Source organism: Carassius gibelio, chromosome B4 (genome assembly GCF_023724105.1).
Source record: "Carassius gibelio isolate Cgi1373 ecotype wild population from Czech Republic chromosome B4, carGib1.2-hapl.c, whole genome shotgun sequence".
NCBI lineage: Eukaryota > Metazoa > Chordata > Actinopteri > Cypriniformes > Cyprinidae > Carassius > Carassius gibelio.
The window spans coordinates 16,633,707-16,661,667 of record NC_068399.1 but is presented as its reverse complement, the minus strand read 5'-3'; the positions used below and the strand labels follow the sequence as shown (position 1 = coordinate 16,661,667).

General features: G+C 35.7%; 1 protein-coding gene and 2 long non-coding RNA genes across 3 annotated transcripts; 2 read left to right on the top strand and 1 right to left on the bottom strand.

Moving 5' to 3' along the window:
* The first annotated feature begins 49 nt into the window (after window positions 1-49).
* On the top strand, window positions 50-23,325 carry LOC127956753 (plexin-C1). Its single transcript, XM_052554934.1, has 14 exons — window positions 50-1,030; window positions 1,163-1,288; window positions 16,293-16,427; window positions 17,249-17,349; window positions 17,482-17,593; window positions 17,690-17,849; window positions 18,790-18,901; window positions 21,282-21,375; window positions 21,568-21,603; window positions 21,720-21,853; window positions 21,952-22,131; window positions 22,313-22,418; window positions 22,724-22,894; window positions 23,027-23,325. The coding sequence occupies exons 1-14, from the start codon at window positions 122-124 to the stop codon at window positions 23,213-23,215; spliced, it is 2,565 nt and encodes an 854-aa protein (XP_052410894.1). The 5' UTR covers window positions 50-121; the 3' UTR covers window positions 23,216-23,325.
* Window positions 7,629-9,344, top strand: LOC127956754 (uncharacterized). The gene is made up of 2 exons (XR_008153630.1): window positions 7,629-8,660; window positions 8,905-9,344. It is a non-coding gene; the product is annotated as an uncharacterized LOC127956754 (long non-coding RNA).
* On the bottom strand, window positions 10,601-15,173 carry LOC127956755 (uncharacterized). The gene is made up of 3 exons (XR_008153631.1): window positions 13,826-15,173; window positions 13,626-13,726; window positions 10,601-11,980 (listed from the first exon to the last, which is right to left on the bottom strand). It is a non-coding gene; the product is annotated as an uncharacterized LOC127956755 (long non-coding RNA).
* Window positions 23,326-27,961: the final 4,636 nt, after the last annotated feature.

Genomic DNA, 27,961 nt, shown 5'->3' with positions numbered 1-27,961 from the left:
TCTGTAGTTTTTAGACCCCTCCCCCCCGCCTTCACTTCACCACACTGCTTTCACTTCATGAGTGGACGCCTCTGAGTGAGGTTGATCAAAACATTAACTGCCCATCAAAGCTGCTCATCATATGTGCAAGATGAGACGATACTTACTTGGAATACTTGCTCTTTTGAAATACTGCATTTGCGGTGATGTGCAGGACTTTGATGGAGACATTAAGGACTTTGTAGTTAGTAAGAGTAAGTTATTTGTTCTTACTGACCATCGACTTCATCAGATGAGACACGATCTATATGAGGAGAAGAGGAAAGACATCACTAATGCCCCTGACCTTAACAGAGTCAACATTCTGGTGCCTTATGACGTGAACGACACCCTGATAACATGTGGGACTTTTGAAGAAGGATATTGTGAAGTTCTTGATATAAATGATATTACAAACAGTATTTACAATGAAAGTAATATATTGGTAGGACCGAAACAGAATGAGAAATATGTTGCCTTCATAGCTGGAAGGTACCTTTTAGTTGGGAAAAAAGACGATGAAGCAAAAGCTGAAGATGCCAGGTATTCTGTTGTTACCTTATGGAGCACTTTAGATTCTCAACCAGGAGGGATTTTCTCAAGAATAGCAGAAGGATCAGATGCCATCATTGAGAGCACAGTGAGAGATGTGGAGGTTGTTGATGGATTCCAGAGAGTTTCGCCCTCAGAATCATATTTATTTCTCAACACAAAGACTGACGATGAGAGGAAAGTGCTCGTCCTGAGGATGGACAGCTCTAAAGAGAGAAAGATAGACATCATCAAATCTCTGCAGGCTTCAACGATACGATGCTGCAGTGATAAAGTTCGTCCAGTGCTCGTCGCCAGCACCGTTATTCCATCAGTGAACGATGTTATTTGGGCAGGTGTGTTCAGTTCACAGAATCAGGAGGATCCGGAGAACAGTGCGCTGGCTCTGTACGACATCAGTAACGTTCGAGGCCAGGTCAAGGGTTTCTGCGCTTACGGTGAAAAGTTATGTGGTTCTGAGGTTTGAAATTGCATTCTACACATTTTTTAATAAAATGACTGAGAACCGTATTTCACCTTATTGATGTTGCATGATAAACATAGCTGTACTATTCACTAAAGTCATCTAAAGTTAATGTTGTTTGTATTTCAGAGTGGTGGTGAACTTCAGCCGCTCTCTGTGGTGTTCAGGTACAGCTCAATGTCAGCAGTGGCAGCAACGAGGATTGAATCCTGGATTGTGCTGTTCATAGGAACCAATGATGGACAACTCATAAAGGTCTCCTTCATCCATCTGTCAAACATGTGCCTTTATTTTCACTAGACACAGGATTTTTATTTTTAAGCACATGCACACCATTTCTATTTACACACATAGCTGTAAGCTTTTTTTTTCATTCTGCATTTTAATTAGGTTACTGCAGTCATAATTCATGATATGTATTTCTGTTTGTTTCTTTAGCTAGTGTTGGATGAGAAATATACACCAGGCTGTGTAACAGTGCTGTTCAAATCTGATGAAGAACGAGCAGTGCTTCCCAGAATGCACTTTGATCCAGTAGATTTCAAACACATTTACATTGCTCTGAAGAAACAGGTGAGATTTAGAAATCTGGTGCATTTAAAAAAATGATATATATATATATATATATATATATATATATATATATATATATATATATATATATATATATATATATATATATATATATGCTAGTGAATAAAAAAAATCATAAAAATAGTGAATAATAAATAGTTGCTGTAGGCTATATAATATTTGAATGATAAAAAAAAGTAGTTTACTAAATTTAATAAATCTACTTTGCAAGTACTGATAGTTTGCAGGATTCATTGATTTCTGCTTTGATGTTTGGCCTGTTTTTGGTCATTTATCCTTCACACCTATCGATCACATACAGGTGTGCAAGGGTAATCACTGTTTTAAACTGAAGAATTCAAATTAAATTGCTTTTCAGTCTCAATATGAAAGGAATAGTTTTACCTACTGTATAGGCGTACTTTTGTCCAAAACTTTAATCCAAGATAATTTTTTTAATTTGGGGAAAATTATTCTCCCATGCCCCACAGTTAGAAACCACTGAATTAAGCTATCCAGAAGTTATCAATCATTATGTCCGATACTTTACTGTGTGCTGGATCAAATCATCATTCCTGTCTCTTTCTGTTCATGTTTTCGCGTTTAGCTAAGAAGAGTGTCTGTGGTTCCGTGTGCTAAATACAGCACTCTGAAAGACTGCAGAGCTGCTCAGGATCCTCTCTGTGGCTGGTGTGTGAACACCCACAGGTCAGCCTGCCTTTATCACATGTTATTTTTCACACATCACTCATGTCTGCTCTATGCTGCTTCTACATTAAATGTGCCTAAATTTAGAACAGCATTTTACTTCTCATTATATATATACATGATGAGTAGTGTGCAAACAGTTTTGTAGTGATATTTTAGTTGATGTTTTTATCTACAGTAGATGTTCTACTCAAGATGAATGCTCGGATACTTCATGGGTGTCCATCCCAAAAAACTCTCTTGAGACACAGCTGTTTTCTTTTCAGATGACAGAGAATTCTTCTAGAAAGGTAGAAATCAGTATTTAAAACATTTTTTTTTTTCATTTACAAGATTACTTTCTACCAACCATTGTTTTCTTCTACACAGATTACTCTACATATTTCCTTGAGTCTGGAGAGCACAGGAAATCCTGCCTTCTCATGTGCCTTCACTAAAGAAAGTGTAAACCTGTGTGATGGCTCTGATCTGTCTGCAGTCTTCCCAAACTGCTCCTGTAGTTTTTCTGACCAGATGCTCTATACTGGAGGTTGGTTCTCCTTCAAGGAAGTTGTACTCATACTCATACTCATACTCATAACATGTTTATAATCATAAACATTTGTTGGTAATCCGTTCAGGTTTAAAAGTCTCTGCTACTGTTACTGTTGAGGATCAGAAAATCACAGAGATGCTGACACTGAGGAACTGCTCCAGTATCACAGATCATTCAGCAAATGCTTCTTATACACAGTGAGAAAATGGATCATCTAAAATAGTTTAAAAGACTTCTTTGAACTTTTGTTTCAATGGTATTAAAAACATGAATTAAATGCAGGTGTGTTCAGTGTGTATCATCTGGCTGTCACTGGTCCTCTTCCTCTCAGCGCTGTGATTGGACACTTGGACCTGGACCACAGTTAAACATAAAGGTGAGAATATGTCGTGTAACCTATAATCCAGTGTTTCAGTATATGTGTATTGGGAAATAGCATACCTTTATAAATTATTATCAATTCATTGTTGTTAGTTAAACTCATTGTGTTGACTGAAGTGAACTGAGTAAGTACATGAACATCTCTTTCTCTACTCTTTAGGATGCATGTAAACATCTGCTCTCTGAGATGGACTACAAAGTAAGTGTCGTGATTGTGTTTTTCAACTTCATAGAATTGGGATACTGTGTTTTCAGTATGTCCCTGTTTTAAATGATTTTCTTGACTTTACAAGAGACCGAAGATTTTGTTTCCCCATTTGAGAAAAAAATGACCACAATCATAATTAAACTTTATACATGCATGTATGTGTGTGTGTGTGGTAGTCAACATTTGATGTGGATCGAAAGAGTTCATTAAAGTCCTAAGACAAGAACTCATTTTGGTTTTAGGTTAACTTTGAACTCTTTTCATCCACATCAAATGTTGATTTCCTTGTGTGTGTGTGTGTGTGTGTGTGTGTATGTGTGTGTATTCATATTTAAAATACATTTTATCAATGTGGATTTATACTACTACTAATTATAATTATTAAAGTGCCCCATTATGGATTTTTGAATTTTTAAATCTATGTTTTACTTTCTTGCATATGGTTATTTAAATGTTAAGATAAATAATGTTCAATCTCAATAGATAATGAGAAGGAGAAGTCTGTAGTTTGACTTTATTAATTGCTGCTAATTCTTAGTCAAGTTCATGAGATACTTTAAGAGCAGAACTTTTTTTTTTTCTTATTTTCAGATCAGCTTTGGGAATTCGTGTCTTCACGGAATGAGTGAAAATACAAACTATTTCTGCCTCAGTCCACAGAAATCATTTGGTCAAGTATGAAGTAGTAATAGAAACAATTCTGGTTTCTCACAGCAAAAATCTGCAGAATAAAAAAGACTGGGAGAGCATGATTTACGCACACCACCACTGTTAACGTTTCATTCATTCTTTATGTCCAATAAAATTTTATTTACTATTCCCATCTTTTTTTCTCATCATTTTTTTTTCACAATACATTTTACAATGTGTTCTTCTACCAAGTTGAGGAGTGAAGAAGCAGGGCGACGTCGTCGTAGAACCAAACGCAGGTCGTTTGTGAGGCGGCTGGTTCTGACTTTCATGTGCAATGTGAGTAACGAAATAAAATATAACTTTAATTAGGGTTAAACATTTGAATTTTTACACTTAAAAGCTGAGGGCGCATCTCCGCTGCTGCACCTGGCTGCCATGTTTACATCACCACAAAGCCATCGCAAAGCTCCTCCCTCCCGCACGCAATGGGTTGTGGGCAATATTAGCACGTAGAGTGTGCATTGATCTGCACTTCGAATTCTAACCGGAAATAGTAGACCATCCGGGTATCTTTGGAATACTCTTTTCAACATACTACGATTTGGGACGCATTAATTCTAGTTTCGCATACTATTTAAGACGGATAGTATGCGAATTGGGACTCAGCATGTATTTCCTGTTCTTCTTCTTCTTCTTTTTAATGTTTAACGGTGGTTGGCATCCAGCATAATTGGTGCATTACCGCCACCCTCTGCTCCGGAGTGTGGATCAGAAAACAGGTTCATATATTAATTTACCCCATTCCCTCCTACTCCCCAATCATATACATCCACACACTTCACCATTATTGTACTCTATTATATTACTAATAATAATAATAAAAAATAAAAATAAAAAAAGGAATAATAATAATAGTTATAACCTTCCTCAATACTCATATGACTCTTCAACCTCTATTATAAATCCCTGTGTCCCTTAAGAAACCCATCAGAATTCTGGTCTGTGCCCTATGTTGAGTGCTCAATAGCCCTTTTAATGTTATGTCCTGAACCTCTATCTCTCTCAACTTATTCCTCATCATCTCTCTCGAAACATCATACCTGCTCCACCTCAAGACCACATGCTCCACTTCTTTCCATGCCATACTCCTCTTCCTTGCACACTTCACACAATCCCGTGTCATGTTTACCTATTAACTTTAGTGTTTTATTCAATAAACAATGTCCCAATCTTAACCTAGAGATGACCGTTTCCTCTCTGCTATTTCCACTTCCAATCACTGTACACTTAACATCCCTCTGGATTTGATATAATTGCCTTCCTTTTCCCTCTCTATCCCACCTCTCTTGCCACATTTGATTTACTGTCTTCCATATCACACTTTTAACCTCTGCTTTGCTGATACTGACTTGCATTTCTATATTTCCTTTTAATAATGCTGTCTTGGCTAATTTATCTGCCAGTTCATTTCCCCTTATCCCTTCATGTCCTGGTACCCACACAAATTGTATCTGACTTCCTTGATTAAATATTCTTGCAACTGACTGTAGGACTTCATATAGTATGTCTTGCCGACTTTTTGAATAAAATGACCAATTTTTCCTTATTCAGTGAGCACTGTGATTTACATACTGTCAGGGAATCATTTAGATATAATGCCCTGTTACACAAAGGTTTAAAAAGTATGCCTGGGAGATCAGAAGGATAATATTACTCCTATCTCACCTTTCTGACTGGTCAGAAATCCTGTGTCAGATACTGTGTCGCTGTTCTCTAAACAGCAGGTGGTGCTGTACGTGACTTATTAATTATACTCTTTATAAACACAGTCAAATCAAGTTTCTAAATTTTAGTTTCAGTTACATAACAAATTTCCATCCATTCAGATTACATAGTTTTAATATGAAACAAATGAATAAATTTAATGTGATTCATATGCGTCAATCAAACGTGAATGAAACGATTAAGTTTTATGTCATAGTTCACAGCAAAGTCCCCACACTGTTCAGTGCTCATGTGTTTCCACTCTACAGAGTGTTAAAGTAGCATTGAAGCAGTGCAGGAGTTAAGAAGATAATTATGAGAGGACTGAGCATTAATTATTATACCTTTATTTAACCAGGAGGTCCCATTGAGATTCAGAATCTCTTTTACAAGAGAGACCTGGCCAAGGTAGCAGCCAAATCACAACAAATGCATACATAACAAACACTAAAGTACATTTTAACAATAAAAGAAGTACAAAATATTAAAAATAAAAATATAAAACACAATGAGACTCTTAAGAAAAACAAGAACATGTCTCCATCACAACACTCTTTATAGTAGTTTTAAATTCATTTAAGGACATAAGGGTTTCTAACTTTAGCTCTTTTTGTAGATTATTCCACCCCCAAGGTGCTAAATAAGAAAAGGCAGTTTTTCCCAATTCGGTTGTAACTCGTGGCACATTAAAAAGCAACCACTTTGAGGAGCGTAGCTGATAGGTACCAGAGCAAACAGAGAGGAGGTTACAGAGGTACAGTGGAAATTTGCCAAGTATAGCTTTATAAATAAAGATATACCAGTGCTGTTGTCTACGAATTTTAAGTGATGTCCAACCAACTAAATCATAAAGAATGCAGTGATGGGTAAGGGACTTTGTATTTGTTATGAATCGTAGTGATGCATGGTAAACTGAATCTACATGACGCAGGATGGAAAATGCAGCATGCATGTACAATATATCTCCATAATCAATTACAGGCAGAAAAGTAGCTTCCACAAGTTTCTTCCTAGCACTAAAAGTAAAGCAAGATTTGTTTCTGTAATAGAAGCCAAGCTTGACTTTAAGTTTCTTAACTAAAGCAGTAATATGTTCATTGAAGGAAAGCTTATCATCTATCCATATCCCCAAGTACTTATATGAAGACACTCTTTCAATTGATTTCCCATCTAATGACAAAATGCCACAATTGTCGAGTAGCTGTGCTCGAGCTTTTGAGAAGACCATAAACTTTGTTTTCTGTGTATTTAAAACCAATTTTAGACTCAATAATGTGTATTGCAATGCCTGAAATGCAGTCTGAAGTTCCTGCACTGCTACTGAAATGGTGGAAGCCTGGGTGTAAACCACTGTATCATCAGCGTATAAATGTAATTTGGCTTGAACATCTCTATCCAAATCATTTATAAAAATTGAAAACAAAATGGGTCCTAAGATTGATCCTTGAGGGACACCTTTAGTTATCTCAAGAAAATCAGATTTATAACCCTCAGCATAAACACATTGAATACGATCTACCAAATAATTCTGGAACCATGCAACAGCCTTCTCACTTAAACCAATTGAACGTAGTTTGGTCAATAACAATCCATGATCAACCGAATCAAATGCCTTAGAAAGATCAACAAATAATGCAGCAGAATGTTGCTTCTTATCTAAGGCCCCAATAATATCATTTGTCACTAATGTAGCAGCAGTGATAGTGCTATGGCCACTTCTGAACCCTGACTGAAAATTATTTAAAATATTTTTGTCAGTCAAATACTGTTTTAACTGTACATTCACAAATGATTCCAAGATCTTTGACAAAACAGAAAGTTTTGATATTGGACGGTAATTATTCAATTCTGATGGGTCTCCACCTTTATGTAAAGGGAGAACATAGGCTGCCTTCCAACTTTTAGGAATGGAGTTAGAAAGAAGACTCAAATTAAAAATATGCGCTCATTAATGATGAACAGCTGCTGTTAACAAGCAGAATCACCGAAGGAAAGAGAAACACAAGAACTACAACTGACTACACCCACAGATGAAGAACAAATCAACTGAAATACAAGACATTAAATCTCTTAAGATCTGATTAAACAACTCCTTAAACAGCTTTACCAGCATCTCATTATTAGCCAGACTGACTTTATTTCTGTCAGACATCTAGAGAAGCTCTTATTGAGAATTAGCAGAGGTTTAAACGTTATATTATTTCATTTGAAGTCACCATCAAGGAGATCAGTGTTTCCCTTTGTTGGGCTCTTGACCCTTGACCCCATTGTTACGCTGGTTGTTTTAATTGTGTGTTCATAAAAACACATTCTTTTGCTATTCTTTTGCTATATAAAATGGTATATCCTGCATATGCACAGTGGTTAATATATTAAAAACCACATTTCTCCTGTATTCATAGTGGTTGCTGCGTTGTAATATTTTATTAATGTCAATACTTTGACACGTTTTCCTTCTGTTCATACAGAAACAAGCAAAAATAAACAAGCTGAGAAACTACATCTTTACATCTTCATTTTTTTTATGGTAATTAATTTAGCTTGATATAACATCAGCAATTACTGTATGTCCCAAAACTAATAGCCTAATTTGTTTTTACATATACAGACAGGGCCGTGCACAGGGGGGTGGCCCGGTGGCCAGAGCCACTGCCCCTCTGCCCTCATCGACTGAGGTGCCCCTTTTCCCCACCGCTCCGCTCAAAGCATTCCGGTGATTCCGCGAATCCGCTCCAGGTTTTCCCGCTCACTCCGGAGCATCACTCACAGTATGTGTCTGCGGCGCTTGTGAACACGACAGTTCACGAAAGCTGTCGCATTAACAGGTAGGCTATGCAAGACAGTGGTTGAATCTGCGAAATTAGTCGATCAGATCAGATCTAATACAAATAACTACATTTTCTGTTGTTGGCACACTTTGTAGACAAGACAACCATAAAAAAAAAAAAAAAAAAAAAAAAATGCCTTCACAAAAAAGAAGACAGAGACAGAGAGAGAATGAGTGCCCGTGCAATTTTGGAAACATTTAAGGATTTTGATGCTCATGTTGTGTTTCCAACACTTTTCAAGCTGCTGAAAATCTTTGGAACACTACCTGTCTCAACAGCCACTGTTGAACGCTCATTCTCGAAGTTGAAGCTGGTGAAAACAAAACTTCGTAATGCGTGTGGACAGGAACGACTCTCTGATCTTCTGCTTCTGGCCATTGAAAAAGACATCCCAATCATAAAAGATGAGGTTATTAAGATCTTTCAGGACATGGTACCAAATAGAAAGGTTTTGCTGTAAAAGGGAAAGGTAAATACCAAAATGTAAAACGGACGGTAAATAGTTTATTATCACCAATGTGTAATTATGAATCATAAAAAAATTTAGTTATCAAGATCTTTCAGGACATAGTACCAAATAAAAAAGTGTTGCTGTAAATGGAACAAGTAAATATAAAAAAGTATCAGTCATGTGTAATTGTGATGTTCTATCAAAACTTCTACAATAAAGTCTGAAATGTATTTGAGCGTGTACTGTCTTCTTTTTGAATTGTACATTTTGTAATAACTGGATAATTTGTGTTAACAAGCAACCACCCCCTTAGTGCCCCTTTTTTTGTTTTAGGCCACTGCCCCTCAAAATGTCTGTGCACGGCCCTGCAGATGTATGTTTTCCCTGCAAGTTATATTAGATATAAGATGTTTTTTTTTTTTTTTTTTGGATCAGGACAAAAACCATAAACCAATATGAATATTATTATTAAACACGTTGATCTTTTACTTTGCAAAAATCTCCTTCCCCTTGATGTCATAATTTACATTTTAAACCGATTAAACATTATTTTAATATAATTTTGTGTATTGTACGAGTGTTTTTATTTATTTATTTTTAACTTTCACTCAAGTAACTGTTTGTAAAGTTTATCTTCGTTTTAGAAACCAAAATTTATCTGTTGTTGCTAAACCTCCGCCCTCATCTCAGAGTGTTACTTCACATCCACTCACTTCACCCTTATACTCATCTGAGCACAGCTGATCTCTGTGACAAGATCTTGTCATCAAATACATTAGTAGGCCTATCCAACTGCTCATTTACTTATTAAATAAGATGGGAAGACACTTACTTGGAATACTTTTACTTTTGAAATATTGCATTTGCGGAGATGTGCAGGACTTTGATGGAGACATTAAGGACTTTGTAGTTGGTAACAGTAAGTTGTTTGTTCTTACTGACCATCGACTTCATCAGATGAGACACGATCTATATGAGGAGAAGAGGAAAGACATCACTAAAGCCACTGAACACAACAGAGTCAACATTCTGGTGCCTTATGACGTGAACAGCACCCTGATAGCGTGTGGGACTTTTAAAGATGGGTATTGTGAAATTCTTGATATAAATGATATTACAAACAGTATTTACTATGAAAGTGATAATTTGATAGGACCGAAACAGAATGGAAAAACTGTTGCCTTCATAGCTGGAAGGTACCTTTTAGTTGGGAAAAAGGACGATGATGCAAAAGCTGAAGATACCAGGTATTCTGTTGTTACCTTATGCACTGTAAAAAAGAATTTGTTGAGTCAACAAAAAATATTTTGTTACCCCGCTGCCTAAAAATTTTTTGTTATCTTGACAAAAAATTTCTTGTTGAAACAACTTCAAATTAGAGTGGAGTTAGTCCAGGTAACACATTTCTTTAAGTTGACTTGACTATTATTTTCTAGTCCAGTCAACTAAATCATGTTGTGTCAACAGGGATTTTTTTTTTTTTTTTTTTACTTCGATCAATAATCATAAACAAATGTTACCCCACTGCCTTAAATGTTTAAATAAAGATGACAAAACACTTTTTTAATGTAATTTATTTAATGATAGAGACAACACTTTCATTCACATTTAAATTGAACAAGCAATTTGCTGTCAACACATCAACTGATAATTGATAAACAAAACGAAAAAATGCTAAATAAAAACACACGTCTAAAGATCTGAACCGACACTTGAAAGTGTGATGTATAATAAATAACATTGGCATGGGATTGAGAAACAAATAGTTGCATTTCAATTCATCAGATCAAAACCACAGGGATTGTTTTTAATTTCATAACTCAATATGAAAATCAAAAGGTTGAACTCTGCATATCAACCCTGCACAAGTTCACATGCACCCCCCCCCCCACCATAATGCAAGTCATGGTCAAAATGAGAAACTAACATATATGTATATAACATCACAATTAGTTACAAAAAATGAGTGTACTGTACTTCTGTATAATAAGATATAAATGGAATGAATGCACATGGAAGCACAAAGACCTAAACAGTCAGATTCTAAATTTCACAGCACAACATGACCAGACCAGTAAGTGTTAACATCAGAAGGATCTTGAAAGTTTCCAAACTCGTCCCCCATCATAATGCTACATAATGAAAATGTGTACATACTGTTTAAGAAAATGAGAGGTGAAAAAACATTTGTTTACATGAGAACATGCATATTCCAAGTCATTGGAACTTTAATGTACATTCTAAAATGTAGTGAAAGGCACAAAAGAACCAAAATGTCCTTATTAAAAAGTAGTGTTTTTTTTTTTTTTTTTTTTTTAAAGAAAGAGTGCTGTGGAGCCGATGGACACATCATGAACACTGAAAAGTGAAAGTGACATGACATACATTTGTGCTCTTCATTTAACCCATCCAAAGTGCACACACACAGCAGTGAACACACACCGTGAACACACACCCAGAGCAGTGGGCAGCCATTTATGCTGCAGTACCCGGGGAGAAGTTGTGCCTTGCTCAAGGACACCTTATTTGTGGTGTTGAGGGTGGAGAGAGCGCTGGACATTCACTCCCCCACACCTACAGTTCCTGCCGCTGTAGCGAGCACACGGTGGGAGCAGCTGGTCTTCACAAGTTTTTGCAGAGCCTCAATGGTGTATTTAATGCGCTGGAGGTAGTGGATGTTCACTGCATACAGACCCATTAGGAGTCCAAATGCCTTGGGGACATGGGAGATGTCAGTGATGACAGGATGTCCAAATGAGACCAATGTTGGTTATTCCTTGGGAAACACATCACATTGCTGCTCCTCAGTTATATTCAGAATGCCCTCTTCAATTTCTTTCTCAACATCCTTAATGTCACTGGATGGCTGGGAAAAGAAAAAAATATTACATTACTTAATACATTTATAACTAATGAACACACATATGTACATACACTATTAAAGTTGTGTGTTTTGTTAAAAGCACAGCTACCAATAAATTTTAATTCACCTTCAAGTGGAAGATATTTTGAAAAATTTAACCAAAAATGAAAGTCAAAAGTAAATGGTGCTCCTCAACGGTTTGGTTTACAAACATTCAAAATAACTTCCTGTATTTAACTGTTTAAAGCCTGTACAAATTTCTTTGTTCTGCTGAACACAAAGAGTTTAAAATCCCATGGGAAGATAAGTGTAAAATACACCCCCAGAACCAATTATACTAAAAATGGGGGGAAATTATTTTCTTCACTGGTATTCTACATGATTTCTGAATGACATAAAATGTGACAAACCAATACAACATACTCAGGTTTTTTTTCTTAATCCAAATCTAAGTGTCTAATCTGTCACACCATTTATACAATGATCAGAAAATATATTGGTGTAAATAGGTATTCCTTTTAAATAATAGTCTGTTGCACTGCATGTTCAGAGTAAAGCATGACTCTTAAAGGGTTGGTTAACCCATTTATGTTTTATTCACCCTCATGGCATCGTAAGTGTGTATGACTTTCTTCTTTCAGACAAATCCAGTCGGATTATATAAAAAAATTTTTTTATGGCAATAGATGGGTGTTTTTTTTAACAGTCCAAAAGTAGTCAAATAATGTGCATCAATTCATAATAAAAAGTACCTCACATGGCTCTGAGAGGTGAATAAGTGAATAAGAGCCATTCCGGTTGGATGAAAATAGGACATAGGGGTCATGCATGCACCGATGATAAGTGACGAACACGGAAGAGCGGAGGAGACAACAATACGCCAATCACGAAGTAGAATCACAAAATTAGGCTTGCACGTATGATAGTCAGTGGAAGAGAAAAAAAGTGTTTACAACTTTTTAAATATGGATATTTTTCTTACAAAAAGCGCATCGATTTGCTACAGGAAGCCTTTATTCACCCCCCCCAGAGCCATGTGAGACACGTTTTATTGATGGATGGGTGCATTTTATTTGACTATTTTTGGACTGCTGAGAAAAAAACACACAGGTCTTCTGCCATTAAATAACTTGGAAGAGCCAGAACAATTTTTAATTCAACTCAGATCAGATTCGTCTGAAAGAAGAAAATGAGTAAAACATGGCCTAATTTTATTTTTTTGGTGAAATAATCCTTTAAGCAAAGTTGGATTCAGGATACAAAACAGTATTCAGCAAAATAATAAAGAATGGCTATGTCCATAAACAGGGTTTCTGGTGGTTTTATGAAGATAAATTCAACACTTTATAAATACATTTTAAATACCAATTATAGAAAATTCAAGGAATAAAACTGAAGGGAAAATAATGTCAAATTATGTTCTCTAAATTTTGAAGCTGTTTTCCAATGCAAATATCTACATTTTCGTAAAGGGTTCACCCAAAAAAGAAAAAGAAAGAAAATTGACATTTACTAAACCTCAAGTTGTTTTTAACCTGAATTAGTTTATTTCTGTTAGTCCCAGTCCCAGATCGTCTAACACAGTACACAGATCGTCTAACAACGAGTTACAACCCCAGATCACCCAGATTTCTTCTTCTTCTTTTACCTGGATCACATCACTGCAGACTGATGGTGCTCAGTTTGGTCATCCACAAGCGTAATCCCAGCAGTTATGTCCTTGATGAATTCCTGCGCAGAGCCTGTGTGCTTTAATAAAAACAAAGGGATGCATTAAACAGTTCCTTACAATCGTAAAGCTTATAGACTCCAATAAATGTGCATTTATAAATAAATAAATTTACTTACAACTTTGTCCAAGCTCTACCATGTAAATGCCATTTCCATTATGTCTGCAAAGCATTTTGATGGATAACTGCAAAAGGACTCACTGCGGTCCATCCACAGGATTATTGAATTCTGCGCTGAATCTTCAGTCATTCCAAAATATCATAAACATGAAAAATACAAAAACATGTTAAAACACTGTAAAATAATAAACATACATATAAATAAATCTTTACAGAGAAAGTCAAATGTATTGACAAGTTTGTTTTAAATGCCAACGACAAACTATACCATCCAGACCATGCTTTTAAATGACACAACACAGAATTATAACACAATAAAAGGAAATTTAACACATTTGTGTCGATCGTTATTGTATCTTTATTTATACAAGATATATGCTATTATTACTTTTATTCTAAAATATATAGATTTGAATGTATAAAATTTACTTATGACCGTATATTCACCATAGACTGTATAAAAACAGATATTCACGCAGCATTACACTGGGTTCTAGGTTCTAGTGAGGCACTTGAATGACTAACGTTACTTCAGAAAACTGAAAGAAGAGTTTGTAACGCTACCTTCAGAACTTCATCTGAACCGTAGACTGTAAAATAATCATTAGAACTAAGTTTATATCAGCGATATCAAATGTAACGTTAAGTTACGCGCTCCAGAAGAACTCTGAGGGAGGTGCTCATCTATGCTGCTCATTCGTTTCCCTTATAACATGCAGAAAAGACACAGTAGAAATCTTCTTTTTTCCCCCTAATTTTTCATCGATGTATATCAATGTAACGTACATCTGACGGATGTCTTATGCTGTCAGGTTTTTTAATTCCCGCCGTTCTTAATCCATACAGTGATCCGATGAGCTCTCGCGCTCTTTTTGAACGGTCTCTAACGCAGCTCTGAGCTCAAGTGATACATACAGACTGTATTTTTATCGTTCCCCACATAAGTTCAGCTCCGCTGTCCCGCATGGGAGAATATCTGTTTTAATATTTATAAGGAAAATACTGTGGAACCGCCTGTATTTTGAGGCTTCAGAGTGCTGCGAAACGAACATTTACATACAGTAACTTACATTCAGAATATACGACTCTTTAAACCATACTTACTCTTCTGAGACAACAAATGTAATTTTACACATTAAGCCAATAAATACGAATATTTTACTTACCAAAGTTGTATTCTAGTAAAATGTCCAAACTTTGAGGAGAAACTGACTAGTATGGCTGACAACTTTCTTCTCTCTTCAACAGCCTTCACGAGAATGAGGAGATCTCGCGATAAGTGATGTTGTGAACGTGATATTGCTATTGAGTTGATTCAACACATTTTTTTAAGTTATGAGGACAAATAACCTAGTTCAGTCAACTTTCAAACTAGTTGAGACACTGAAGACTAAACATTTTTAGTTGAATGAACAAATTCAGTAACTGCAAGTTGTGTCAACATAAAAAAATTCATTGAAACAACTAAACTGCTAAATAATTTTTTACAGTGTGGAGCACTTTAGATTCTCAACCAGGAGGGATTTTCTCAAGATTAGCCGAAGTATCAGAGGCCATCATTCAAAGCACAGTGAGAGATGTGGAGTTTGTTGATGGATTCCAGAGAGTTTCGCCCTCAGAATCATATTTATTTCTCAACACAAAGACTGACGATGAGAGGAAAGTGCTCGTCCTGAGGATGGACAGCTCTAAAGAGAAAAAGTCAGAAATCATCAAATCCCTGCAGGGTGCAACGATACGATGTTGCAGTGATAAAGTTCGTCCAGTGCTCGTGGCCAGCACCGTTATTCCCTCAGTGAACGATGTTATTTGGGCAGGTGTGTTCAGTTCACAGAATCAGGAGGATCCGGAGAACAGTGCGCTGGCTCTGTACGACATCAGTAACGTTCGAGGCCAGGTCAAGGGTTTCTGCGCTTACGGTGAAAAGTTATGTGGTTCTGAGGTTTGAAATTGCATTCTACACATTTTTTAATAAAATGACTGAGAACCGTATTTCACCTTATTGATGTTGCATGATAAACATAGTTGTACTATTCACTAAAATTAATGTTGTTTGTGTTTCAGAGTGGTGGTGAACTTCAGCCGCTCTCTGTGGTGTTCAAGTACAGCTCAATGTCAGCAGTGGCAGCAACGAGGAATGAATCCTGGATTGTGCTGTTCATAGGAACCAGTGATGGACAACTCATTAAGGTCTGCCTCATATCCTATTTTTCACTAGTTTCATCGTTTGTTATCATCTCTAGTTACAAAACACTGAGGGTATAAGTAGCTTTTGAATTTGTGGGGCCTTGTTAAAATTATAAGGCTTACGCATCATGAAGTATTGTTAAACACAGTAAGCATCTTAAATGGCCATAAAATCTGTGTCTGTGAATAATAAAAATGTGTTTGATATGCCAGCAATGAACAGTGTTCAACATAATGATTTGGCTAAATTTGGATAATGCTGTGGTTTATGTTTTTAGTTGATGTTGGATGAGAAATATACACCAGGCTGTCCAATAATGCTGTACAAATCTAATGATGAACGAGCAGTGCTTCCCAGAATGCACTTTGATCCAGTAGATTTCAAACACATCTACATTGCTCTGAAGAAACAGGTGAGGTTTACACATTTTACACCCAAATCTTACAAACTACACACACAAAATGTATCTTGTAAAATGAAGCACTGCATTCAGAGTATCACAAACACATCTCACAAGCAAACATTTGCAAAAACGTGCTATAATATTAATTCCTATATTATTTGCATAAAGAATTGTGTGTTGTGCAAAATGTGTTTTTTGAAATTGAAAACTGAGTCAAAGGCCAAGAATTAGTCTATGGTTTTACAGAGTTACTGTGCAAAAACTAAATTTTTATGAGAGTTAAAGTAGTTTTGAAACAAGTATTTGCTTTTGCAAGAGATGCGTAATGTTTTGCAGTTTTCGGTGTAGAGTTAAGAGAAAAGTAGCCATAGTTTCAGAAATTGTAATAAATAAATAAAAATAGAATAAAAAACTGAAAGTAAAAAAAAAACATACTTTAAAATTAATTTAAAGTTTGTTGTTATATTATGCTTGAAGCATAACAGCCTACTATCAACCTGTATTTTCAAAATGATTAATAATTCCAATATACAATGTATATTATAAAATCTGAGTGCTTTTCTTTGTTTCTTTGTTTCTTTTTAAATTGTGTACACCATACCTTCTGTTATACTCTGGCATATAATAATGATAAACTATACTGTAGTGCTGCTGCAATGTGTTTTAATAGAGCTGCAGAAGGAAAGACTGTAATTTTTATTAATTTTTCTCTGACTGCCATAATCAGGCTCTGTTTTTTAGTTTAATTTGTCCTTATTTCAAATAATCAAACTAATAATATACAAATTATATTATATATAAAACTAATTCTTCTCGTGTCTTTGCTGTAGTTAAGAAGAGTGTCGGTGGTTCCGTGTGCTAAATATAGCACTCTGAAAGACTGCAGAGCTGCTCTGGATCCTCTCTGCGGCTGGTGTGTGAACACATTGAGGTCAGATAAACATCTGTTGCACTAAGAAGTAAAAAAAAAGAGTTTAATATGCTAGCTAGTTTTAAAAAATCAATAGCTTATCCAACCTGGCATAACAACTCCAAATGATACTGTATATTTCTGCTCATCTAGATGCTCCACCCAATATGAATGTTCAAAATCTTCATGGTTGTCCACCCCAAAAAACTCCCTTCAGGAAATGCTGTTTTATTTTCAGGTTTGGCCAGAGAAAACTTCCAGCAAGGTATAATTATATTAACTTCAAATAAGACAATTTTTTCATTGCATTGAAAACATATTATTGATTTCTACTGACCAGTCAATGCCCGCTCCTACACAGATTACTCTACGTATTTCCTTGAGTCTGGAGAGCACAGAAAACCCTGCCTTCTCATGCACCTTCACCACTGGAAGTGTAAAACTGTGTGACGGGTCTGATCTGAGGGCAGTTTTTCCAAACTGCTCCTGCAATTTTTCTGACCAGCTAATATATACTACAGGTTGGTTCTCTGTGGATTGGTGTTGTGTGCTTTTGTATTCAATGTGCATATGTAAGATTTTATTGTCCACCAATCCAGCCACTTTATTTTATATAAACACTATTGCATTAAAAGCAGCTTTAGCATGCATGCAGATGACATGTATAACAGCAGCATTTAAATGGAAATGGCTCTGACATCACAGCACATATTCAAACAGACGGAACAGAGTTTCCAATGGCATTAATAGACAGAAACGTAATCAGATGTAGAAAGTATCTGATCATTCTTCTTCATTCGCTTTCTGCTACCAACAAGCCCAAATTCTCTAAATAAGCCCTAAAAATGCAAGCAGTAACAAAATCGTTAGGACCTTTGAAGAAATAAGCTTAAAATTATGTATAAGTGAAGTTGCCAACTCTTCTGCTCTTTTATTCAAAATAAAGGGAAGGAAATTAGCACAAGCTAAAATAAATTGCTAATAGCAGGAAGAAATTGTAAATACCCATAAATCAGCAATGCATAACTTATGATGACAACCTTTAATGTTTTTCCCTATGATTTCTCACTTACACACAGGGACTAGTAACATTGACTCAATAATATGTCTGAGTCTGTATGTTGCAGGAAGGAAATTATTAATAGTTTCTTTGACCACAGAGCATATCTACTTATCTTGTTATTTCCTTTCACTCTCCCAGCAACCGTAACCATGTTAGTAAACTTCATGACGCATCTGAAACCAATATATTTTATGATAAAGTATCTACAAAAAAATTAATAAAAAAATAAATTAGATTAGCAGTATGCAATGTAAGCCACTTTGGATGTTTGCTAAATGCATAGATACAGTATCAATGTGAGAAGTCCTGATCAGCCTGTCTGGTCTATTCTGCTGTACTGACTATCTAAACTTAAAATATATATATATATTATAATGACTTTTTGATAATCTGTTAAGGTTTAAACATCTCAGCTGAAGTGGCTCTTGGGGAACAAAAGATCAAAGAGAAGCTGGAGCTGAAAAACTGCCTGAATATCAAAGATAATTCACCAGGGGCTTCTTATACACAGTAAGAAATGCAGAGCTTAAAATAGTTTTAAAATACATACATACATATACATATTAGAGGTCGACCAATATATCGCTCGGCCGATATATCAGGCCGATATTTGTCATTTTTTAATATATCGGCATCGGCCGATATCCGTGTTTAGTAGCGCCGATTTAAAGTCAGGCACGTCGGCGGACAGCCCCGTGTTATTGGCGCGGTGGAAAGTGCTGCTGCAGCCACTGCATGTGAAGCTTTTGGAAGATTCAACAACAGACCTGCGAGATAAAGGTAGTCAGAGAATTTCACTCTGTAAATGGGGTGGAGAAGTTGGCAGCTCTTACAAACACTGCAGCGTGATTGAGGGCTCCGTTACTCCGCCCCGCTCACAGACAGCACCGCGCTCTGAGAGACAGACGTCCTGGAGCTGCCCAGAACGATGAATCACATGTGTTCGGAAGCATGGTTTGATGCAGACAATAACCAGTTTTCCATCCAACTCATTTGTATTTAGGGATGTCAATATTTGATAATTTCCATGATCGATCGTCGTTTAAATTAACGATCAAGCAATAACCTTAATGCTGCAAAATGCGTCTGCAGCGGTATTATTATTATGTGCAAAAGCCACTTGGAAAAAAAGCTTTCTCACCTGAATTAAAGGGGTTTTAGCATTAATAAAATGCTAGTAGCAGGACTGTAAAATGAATAAATGTGATTATGATCGTTTGATAAAATGAAGAGAGCGCGCCATACGTTTGAGATCATTTTACTTTGCTGAATGTTTTCTGTCAAGGAGACCGCTGAATGCGCTTCTTTAAATGATTTGTGGTGCTCGTTGTTGTATTTTGAAACGCAACTGCAATGTTTTCAAATGACACTATAGTAGTTGTGCAACGGATCATCATTGATCCGTGATCCGTTCAGATCAATATCTTCAGTTCGGCATACGCGTGACCCGCGGATTGATTTATGAAAAAAAAAAAAAAAAAAGAAAAGTTGCGCATGTTCAGTCCACACTCAGTGATAATGCCGAGCGGAGGAGCTTGAACGCCCCGCGCATGTTGGCTTCCCTGTCAGATATAATGATGAAGGAAAGAGGTTAGAGTGAAAAGATTGTGCCAGATCTTTATGAACAGGAGAAGAAAAAAGTTGTGGATGAACTATCCCGAGCATCCTCTGTTGCGCTCACGACAGACGGGTGGACGTCCAGGGGGACGGAGAGCTCTGTGATGATAACTGCTCACTTCATCACAGCAGACTGGGGGATGAGAAGTCCTTATTATTATGTTTAAAAGAAGATATTATGCCATGTGCACTAAGTCCATACGAGGACGAGCGAGCGCGGGTTTGACTAGATGTATTTGGAGGTTATTGCTCACGTCTCGTTCTGCACATATCCAAATGTTTCCATATTCGCAATGTATCTGAATGTTAAACTATCATATTTAAAACTAAATTTTAAAACTATTTTAAACTATAATATAAACAGCAGAGAGGACCGGTATAGGGTGTATTTAAACTGACCAGTGTAACTTTTTAAATGTTTGGTTGACTCTATTTTAATAATGAACAGACTGCGATGTAAGTTCGAAATTAGAATGCACTTTAGATGTTCTGTGTCATTTATACCAAACACAAATGTTGCTGGTTGCTAGTGTCTTTGCAGCACTACTGTTATTTATTTTTTATATATTTATGTTTTTATATTTTTCAGTTTAATTGATTTTTATTTCTAAAATTGTATTTATTTAAATGTATATTTAAGTTTACATTTATGTTCCAACAAACTTGAAAAATTCTACTTGATAAATGTAAATGCTCTAAACCTTTTATGTAAATGATTGACATATATATATATATATATATATATATATATATATATATATATATATATATATATATATATATATATATATATATATATATATAATATATATATATATATATATATTACCTGTTTTATATATTTAATACTTGGACAGTTTATTAATTTTAGTGCACTAAATTAAGATGAATGAAGAGATGGTTCAAGTCAGTGCTCAATAAATTATGATAGGTTTAGAAAAAATGTGTTGTGCATCCACTTATTATTAGTGTGACATTTTAGCATGCAAATCAAGGGGAAAACTCCAAGATATCGGCCCTAAAAATCGGCAGCACATATCGGCCATCGGCTGACCCTGACCTCTAAACATCGGCATCGGCATCGGCTATAGAAAAACCCATATCGGTCGATCTCTAATACATACATATATATATATATATATATATATATATATATATATATATATATATATATATATATATATATATATATATATATATTATAAATAAATACAAAAAGCCATGAAGTGGTTAAACACATTTGTTTAACACGTTAAACATGAAATAAATGCAGGTGTGTTCAGTGTATCTCATCTGGGTGTCACTGGTCCTCATCCTCTCAGCGTTGTGAATGGGCAGATGGACCTGGACCAAAGTTAAACATACAGGTGAGAGACAATGTGTAACCTACAATCCACTAATTCCGTATATGTGTAACGGGAAATAGCATAACCTTCATAAAGTGTAAAAGGATATTCTCTGTCAAAAAGAGATTATTTTATCATTGATATCTGAAATATCTTTGCACTGGCTGAAGAAAACTCCATCTTCATATTACTCCGTCTTTCTGCTCTCTTTAGGATGCATGTAATGTAAATGTACAGATGGAATATGAAGTAAGTGTCATACCAAATACTGATGATTTTGCTTTATAAGGACTAAAGGTCATGTTAAATGTACTTTTAACTATGTTTGGTTGCATCTTATATCCTCACACTTTGGTGTGTTGTAGAAGCCAGAGATTTTGTCTCTGGAGCCCAACAAGGTTTCTTTCCATGGCAGAAACAGAGTTTCACTAAAAGGAAGGAACCTGGAATCTGTTACTAAAATCCGTATTCAAGGGGATCTGGACTGCATTCCTAAAGAGTGAGATTCTGTGTGTTTGTTTTTAGTGGTATATAGATAAATGTGTGTAGATTGAGATAAATGATTCTGTATATCTGTACATGAATGTTTCTCTTCAGATCTCCAGTGTTTGATCGCTCCAGTGACACTTTATGGTTCCACATTCCTCCCAGTGAAACTAAAGGAATAGTCAAAGTGTGTGTTGTTACTCCTGACGACCGTTGTCATGGTAACAGCATCATCACTTACGGTTCTCAGCCCAGCTGCACTGGGATACAGCCCACAGTCAGCTGGAGCAGGTCAGACAGCTTCCACACATGCATTTGCTTTATTGTCATTGTTGAAAAATGTAATTGACAATTTTATTTTTCATTATTATTTTTTGTAGATATTTCAGATATTTTATACCAAATATTACTGATTTGGCTCCTCTATTACTGATTTTGCTTTTTGCTTAAATGGTCTTAAATGTATTTTCAGTGGAGGAAGGAAGATTCATGTTCAGGGCAGCAATCTGGAATTTGTGGAATCAGTTTCTGTCAATAACAGGATACAAGATCAAACACAATACAACACAAGCTCAGGGGTAAGCTGTATCCTTATTACACCTGCATTAGTCTAAAAGTGAGCTTTACCCAAAAAAGGATCCAGTCTAGCAGTCTATTGCACTGTATCTAACATATGGAGATCAACAGCTAAACAGCCCATATTCACATGAGATCTAGTTTGGCAGATTATTACTATAATTACTTTGTTAGTATAATTGTTAAATGTACTTCATTGACTATCAATATTTATTTATTCAAACAAAATATAATTTATTCTATTCACAGCTTACATGTAGCTTTACTCTGTACATCACATGAATTAGTTATATTTTCTCTTTTTCAGGATATGTGGTTTAACTCCCCCAGATGCTATGATTATTATCAATGTCGTTCTATTACCTTGCATGTGGGGAACTCCAGTCTGAACTATGAGTATTTGTCCTATGAGTCCGATCCAGTTTTCATTGGATTCACTACCTTTCAGGTGGCCAATGATCTACAGGTGAACATTAAGGTGAGTTTAACATCAGTGTACAGGTATTAAAACACCTTCAGTAAATATTATTATTGTGAGCAGTCAGCGTTTCTGCACATCAGCAAGTGAAACTCACAACCTCCGAACCATGCCACACTCTCTGTTTTGCAGAAAAGGGCAGATATGTTGCATTTGAGTGTGAATGAGGTGACTGTGACGGGTCAACAGGGAGATCAGCAGTATCAGTGTGTTTTGGAGGAAATTCAGTCCAAAGCTGTCATCTGTAAGATTAAAGGAGAATCAGGAGCCGTCACAGCAGTGGACGAACTCAAAGTAAGTTTGTTTTTGATATTTACGTAAATGTAATACTGTCTCTCAATAGATTATGGGAGGGAGAATCTCAGATTTTTGCTTTGATAACTGCCCCACTAGTGCTACACTGTTAAATTTATCATAGATCTTTGTCAACTTTATGAGATATTTTATGAGTAGGACATTTCTTTCATTGTCATTTCAGATCAAAGTTGGGTATTTTTATACTTCCCTACGACAAGAAAGACCAGAGTATTTGGGATTTTTTTCTATAGTATTTTCTTTAGTATTCGTATTCTTTTGTCTTATCTTTTTGATTTTGTTATCAATTTTTCGGGCTTAACATAACTTTCCGATCTGTTTTTCCTGTTCAGTGGCCACTCCAAATAAGATATATACAAACATGCAGCCTTTATAAGTGAAATTGTGTTGTAAAGTTAATTTTAAGTCAGAGTAAAATCTCTCATCCTTTGACTGGTCAGAAATCTCCCGTCAGATCCAAACTGTAGAGCTGTTCTCCAGACAGCAGGTGGCGCTTTATACTCACATATTATGATACGCTGCAAAAACATTGCCATTCAAACACTGTAGTATAATTATTTTGCATTAGTAGGCTTTAATTGTATCTTTCTCATTGTTCTCTTGTTAATCTGAAAGTTTGATGTTATCGCTATACTGTAAAACAAAGTGTAATTAAATAAAGATTTTTTCCATGATCATAACAAAGGCCTATTCTGTTATAACGATAGTTACTTGATTTAACTCCGCTACTGCATTAACCCTTTCAGGCAAATCATTTTATTCAAACATTACTGGCATGAAAAATATATTTAATTATCAAAATAACTCCTAAATGCAGTTTAAATATATTTTATATCCAAATCTAATACAGAAAGCTTATCACAGTTCGGCAGAGAAACTACTTCTGCTCCAAAAGCTTGTTTGTGCTACTTTACCAGTGCCTATGCAACCATCACAATTTCACAAAATGGATATATTCCTTCTGAAAGAGTGATAAAAGAAAACAAACTGAGGACAGAACAAAGAAAAACACCTAAACTCAATGCCAGTTCTGAATCCAGCTATGGAACATGATTCATTTGGTTTCAGACATAATTTCTCTATTATTCTGCTAATAGAGTCACTGCAAATTACCTTTGAAAAGAAGAACTGCTTCAGAGAACTCAATTTACTATAATTATTCCAGCAGAAAAGCATCACTAGAGCACTAGCCCACAAATACACAGAAACACATTCATGCAATTACAGCTCGTGCTTTGAGACACAATCCATCAGACAGTGATAAAAATAAAGGTATGGAGAGACTGTAATCACTATAGCAACAAGACGAGCCACATTCCTGAGTTCTTCACTTGGAAGGATCAATAGCACATTATTCACTCCTTCTAATGTTCCAGGAAACCTGAAGCCTTTTCCAATAGGCAGAACCACTTCTTCTTAATCATGTATTTTTACACCGATCATTATTCTGAGGGGGTACATTTTTAGTTCACTCTTTAGTTTATATTAAGATTCTTGTTTAAAAAAAAACTCTTATGATCACCAAGGCTGCACTTATTTGCTTAAAAACTGTCGAGTTTTAAAATGTAATTTATTTCTGTGATGGCATTTTCAGCAGTTTTCAGTCTCACGTGATCCTTCAGAAATCATTCTAATATGCTGATTTGGTGTGCAGTTATTAATAATGGTTCTTATTATTATCAATGTTGAAAAGTTGTTTGCTCTTTAATATTTTTGTGGTAATGTTTATCTTTCAGAAAACTTTGAAAAATAGAATTTACAATAAATAGCATTTATTTGAAATTGAAGTGTTCTGTAACATTATAAATGTTTTTACTGTCATATTTTATATTACGCAATAGAAGCATTCATTTCTTTCTTTCTTTTGTTTGTTTCTTTCTATCTTTCTTTCTTTCTAAATTTTACTTAAATTTACTTTAAATTTTAATCCCAAACTTTTGAATGGTGGTAAATCACAGTTCTAAAAAATATATTAAACTGCACATCCATTGTAAACATTTATATTAATATTTTTATCGAGCTCCAAATCAGCATTTTAGAGTGATTTCTGAAAAATCATGTGACACTGAAGACTGGATAAATGGCTGCTGAAAATGTAGCTTTGTCGTGGCAGGAATTTTATATATTGCTAACTGATGCGTTTCTTTTGCTGATGTAAAAGCTTAATCAGTAAATTCATGTAATCATATATATATATTTGCTGATATAAAAGCTTAATCAGTAAATTCATGTAATCATATATATATATATATATATATATATATATATATATATATATATATATATATATGATTACATGAATTTACTGATTAAGCTTTTACATCAGCAAAAGAAACGCATCAGTTAGCAAGCCCTTCAAGGAACTCGAGCATCATTCACAGAAAAATCACTGCGCTCACACACACACACACACACACACACACAAACACTCCCCTCGATCACAGCGGTGAAAGAAGCAGTCCTGAACTCTCAGAAATTAACCCAGCTGAGGCTTTTGGGAAAAGGGCATCTGCTGCCAATAAGCCCTGGTTAATACTTGTTATCTGCACAAGCAGGGGTATATGGAGACTTCTCAGAATCCTCGTCTGAACCGCCCCTCACGGACACAGCACCACACACTGTCACCACGTCCCCGAGGACACCCGAGAGATTTATGTGCAGGAATAAATAGAAATACGGAGATATTTCTGAAACTTGAAAATATATAAAAAAAAAATAATATGTTTTATAAGCCTAACTAAACTGCGCTTAGGACGGCAGAGGACAAGGTGTTCTATTTTGTTGGAAAGACTGTGTTTGTTTTAACAAGCCTGTTTACCAAGAAAGAGATTTTATTAAAGTAATAATACTATTTGTAATACTAAGTCTACCATCAGAAAGACTTCTGTTTCACTTCTAGTGTTTCTATACAGAGCAAATATTTTTTTTTTATCTCCTGTCCTTAAAGCTAACTGTCATATTGTCACTATTTTGCATTTTTATTTGTTTATTACTTTGCAAATGCATTTGGCTGTTTTTCACATGGGAATTCCACACAATGTAGGTGATTTCTGCAGTGACATTTGTTCCACATTACAAGCAAATTCTGACACAAACACACATCTCACTTGTCAATTCACGTCTCTTTTGTTTGTGTGTGTGTGTGTGTGTGTGTGTGAGTTAAGAGAGAGAGTTCACACAGGTGGCCTATTCACCCTCTGGCTAACATGACAGGTGACACTCTGTGCAAAGGTATTCTCTTCAACTCTTTATAACACCCTTAAACAATCTGTGAGCAAACATTCTTGGAATTAAATGGCTCATTAGATATATAAAAACTTCTTTTTTCAAGTAATTTCCACAAATTTCGCCTGAACGATACTGTAGTGCTTCTGTTAGGCTCAGTTCAAATGTTTAGCGTTAATTCCCTCTGCCTGACTAAATACAAGTGCCAAAAGCATGTAAAGACAGTAATCAGAGAGAGACTAAACTGCAAGGCAAACAAACCGGCTTCTCCAACACTAATTTAGACTCAATAAATCTCATGTGACGAGGTGCGCTGAAGCGAAAGACTGACAGAGTCTGAGAAACACAGACAGAAAGAGACAGTGGATCAGTTAGAAAAACACTGAACATTTTTGGAGAAAAATGACACATAACAATGGAATTGTATAAAATGTTATAAATGAGGAAAATAAATAATTTGCCATAAATTAGAAGGAAAAAAAAGACACATCACAGAAATCAGCAATTTGATCAATATTACAATCTCTTTCCACAAATATTTACATAAAATATAACCTGTTTCAGCCATTGCCGAAAAAAAGATTTCAAAATTAACAATTTTAACAATTCTTAGTTAAAATATATACAGTGCTAAGAAAAAGTTTGATAGTTTGGTATTATAGTCACCTTCATAAAATAAAAAAGCAAAACCGGTTTAGGTACTCATATCACAACCATTAAAATTCATATTTTAATCTGTTGCTATTTTAATCTAATTTATGCCATGTATTGTAATCTGGAGCATGTTGGTACAGGGCTTTTCTGAGAGATCTCTTAATGATTGAAATAGGCAGACATTCTCATTCAAGCCTTGTCTGTATTTAAGTATCATGTGCAGTGCATGCTGGAAGTCTTAGGACAATGTCATCAAGATGATAATGATAATAATACTATCACACCAAGATAGGTGCATTAGTACTGTCCCTGAGTTAGCAAGCATTCTGACAGAGAGAAGAAGGGAAGAGAAAGAGAGAGAGAGAGAGAGTATGCATCAGTAGGGGAGGAGCTGCTGATGGGTGATCCTACTTGTCTGGCGTTCTGCCACTTCGTTCTAATCACCACTTCCTAGAAATCCATTTCCTGGTGTGAGGAATTCTGGGAAGCCTGCTGTACTGTAGGTAATCCCAGAGAAATTCCTCTCATCTCCTTAGACCATGAAAGGAGACACTCTCCTGCCCTCACTCAGTGTGCACATCAGGGTTATGTGTGTGTGTGTGTGTGTGTGTGTGTGTGTGTGTGTGTGTGTGTGTGTGTGTGTGTGTGTGTGTGTGTGTGTGTGTGTGTGTGTGTGTGCTGCTACCAGGAAAGCAGATGCCCTTCTGGGAACACATCTTTTGTTGCTGGTCGCCAGAAAAGTGTTTCAGGAGGAAAAAGAGAAATGGCTTTTTATTCATTATGCTCTATCTACGTGGTTCCAGTGGAGCACATTGATGCTGAGAGAGAGTAAGGAAGAGAAAAGCCATATCTAGCCACGACAACCAAACCTAT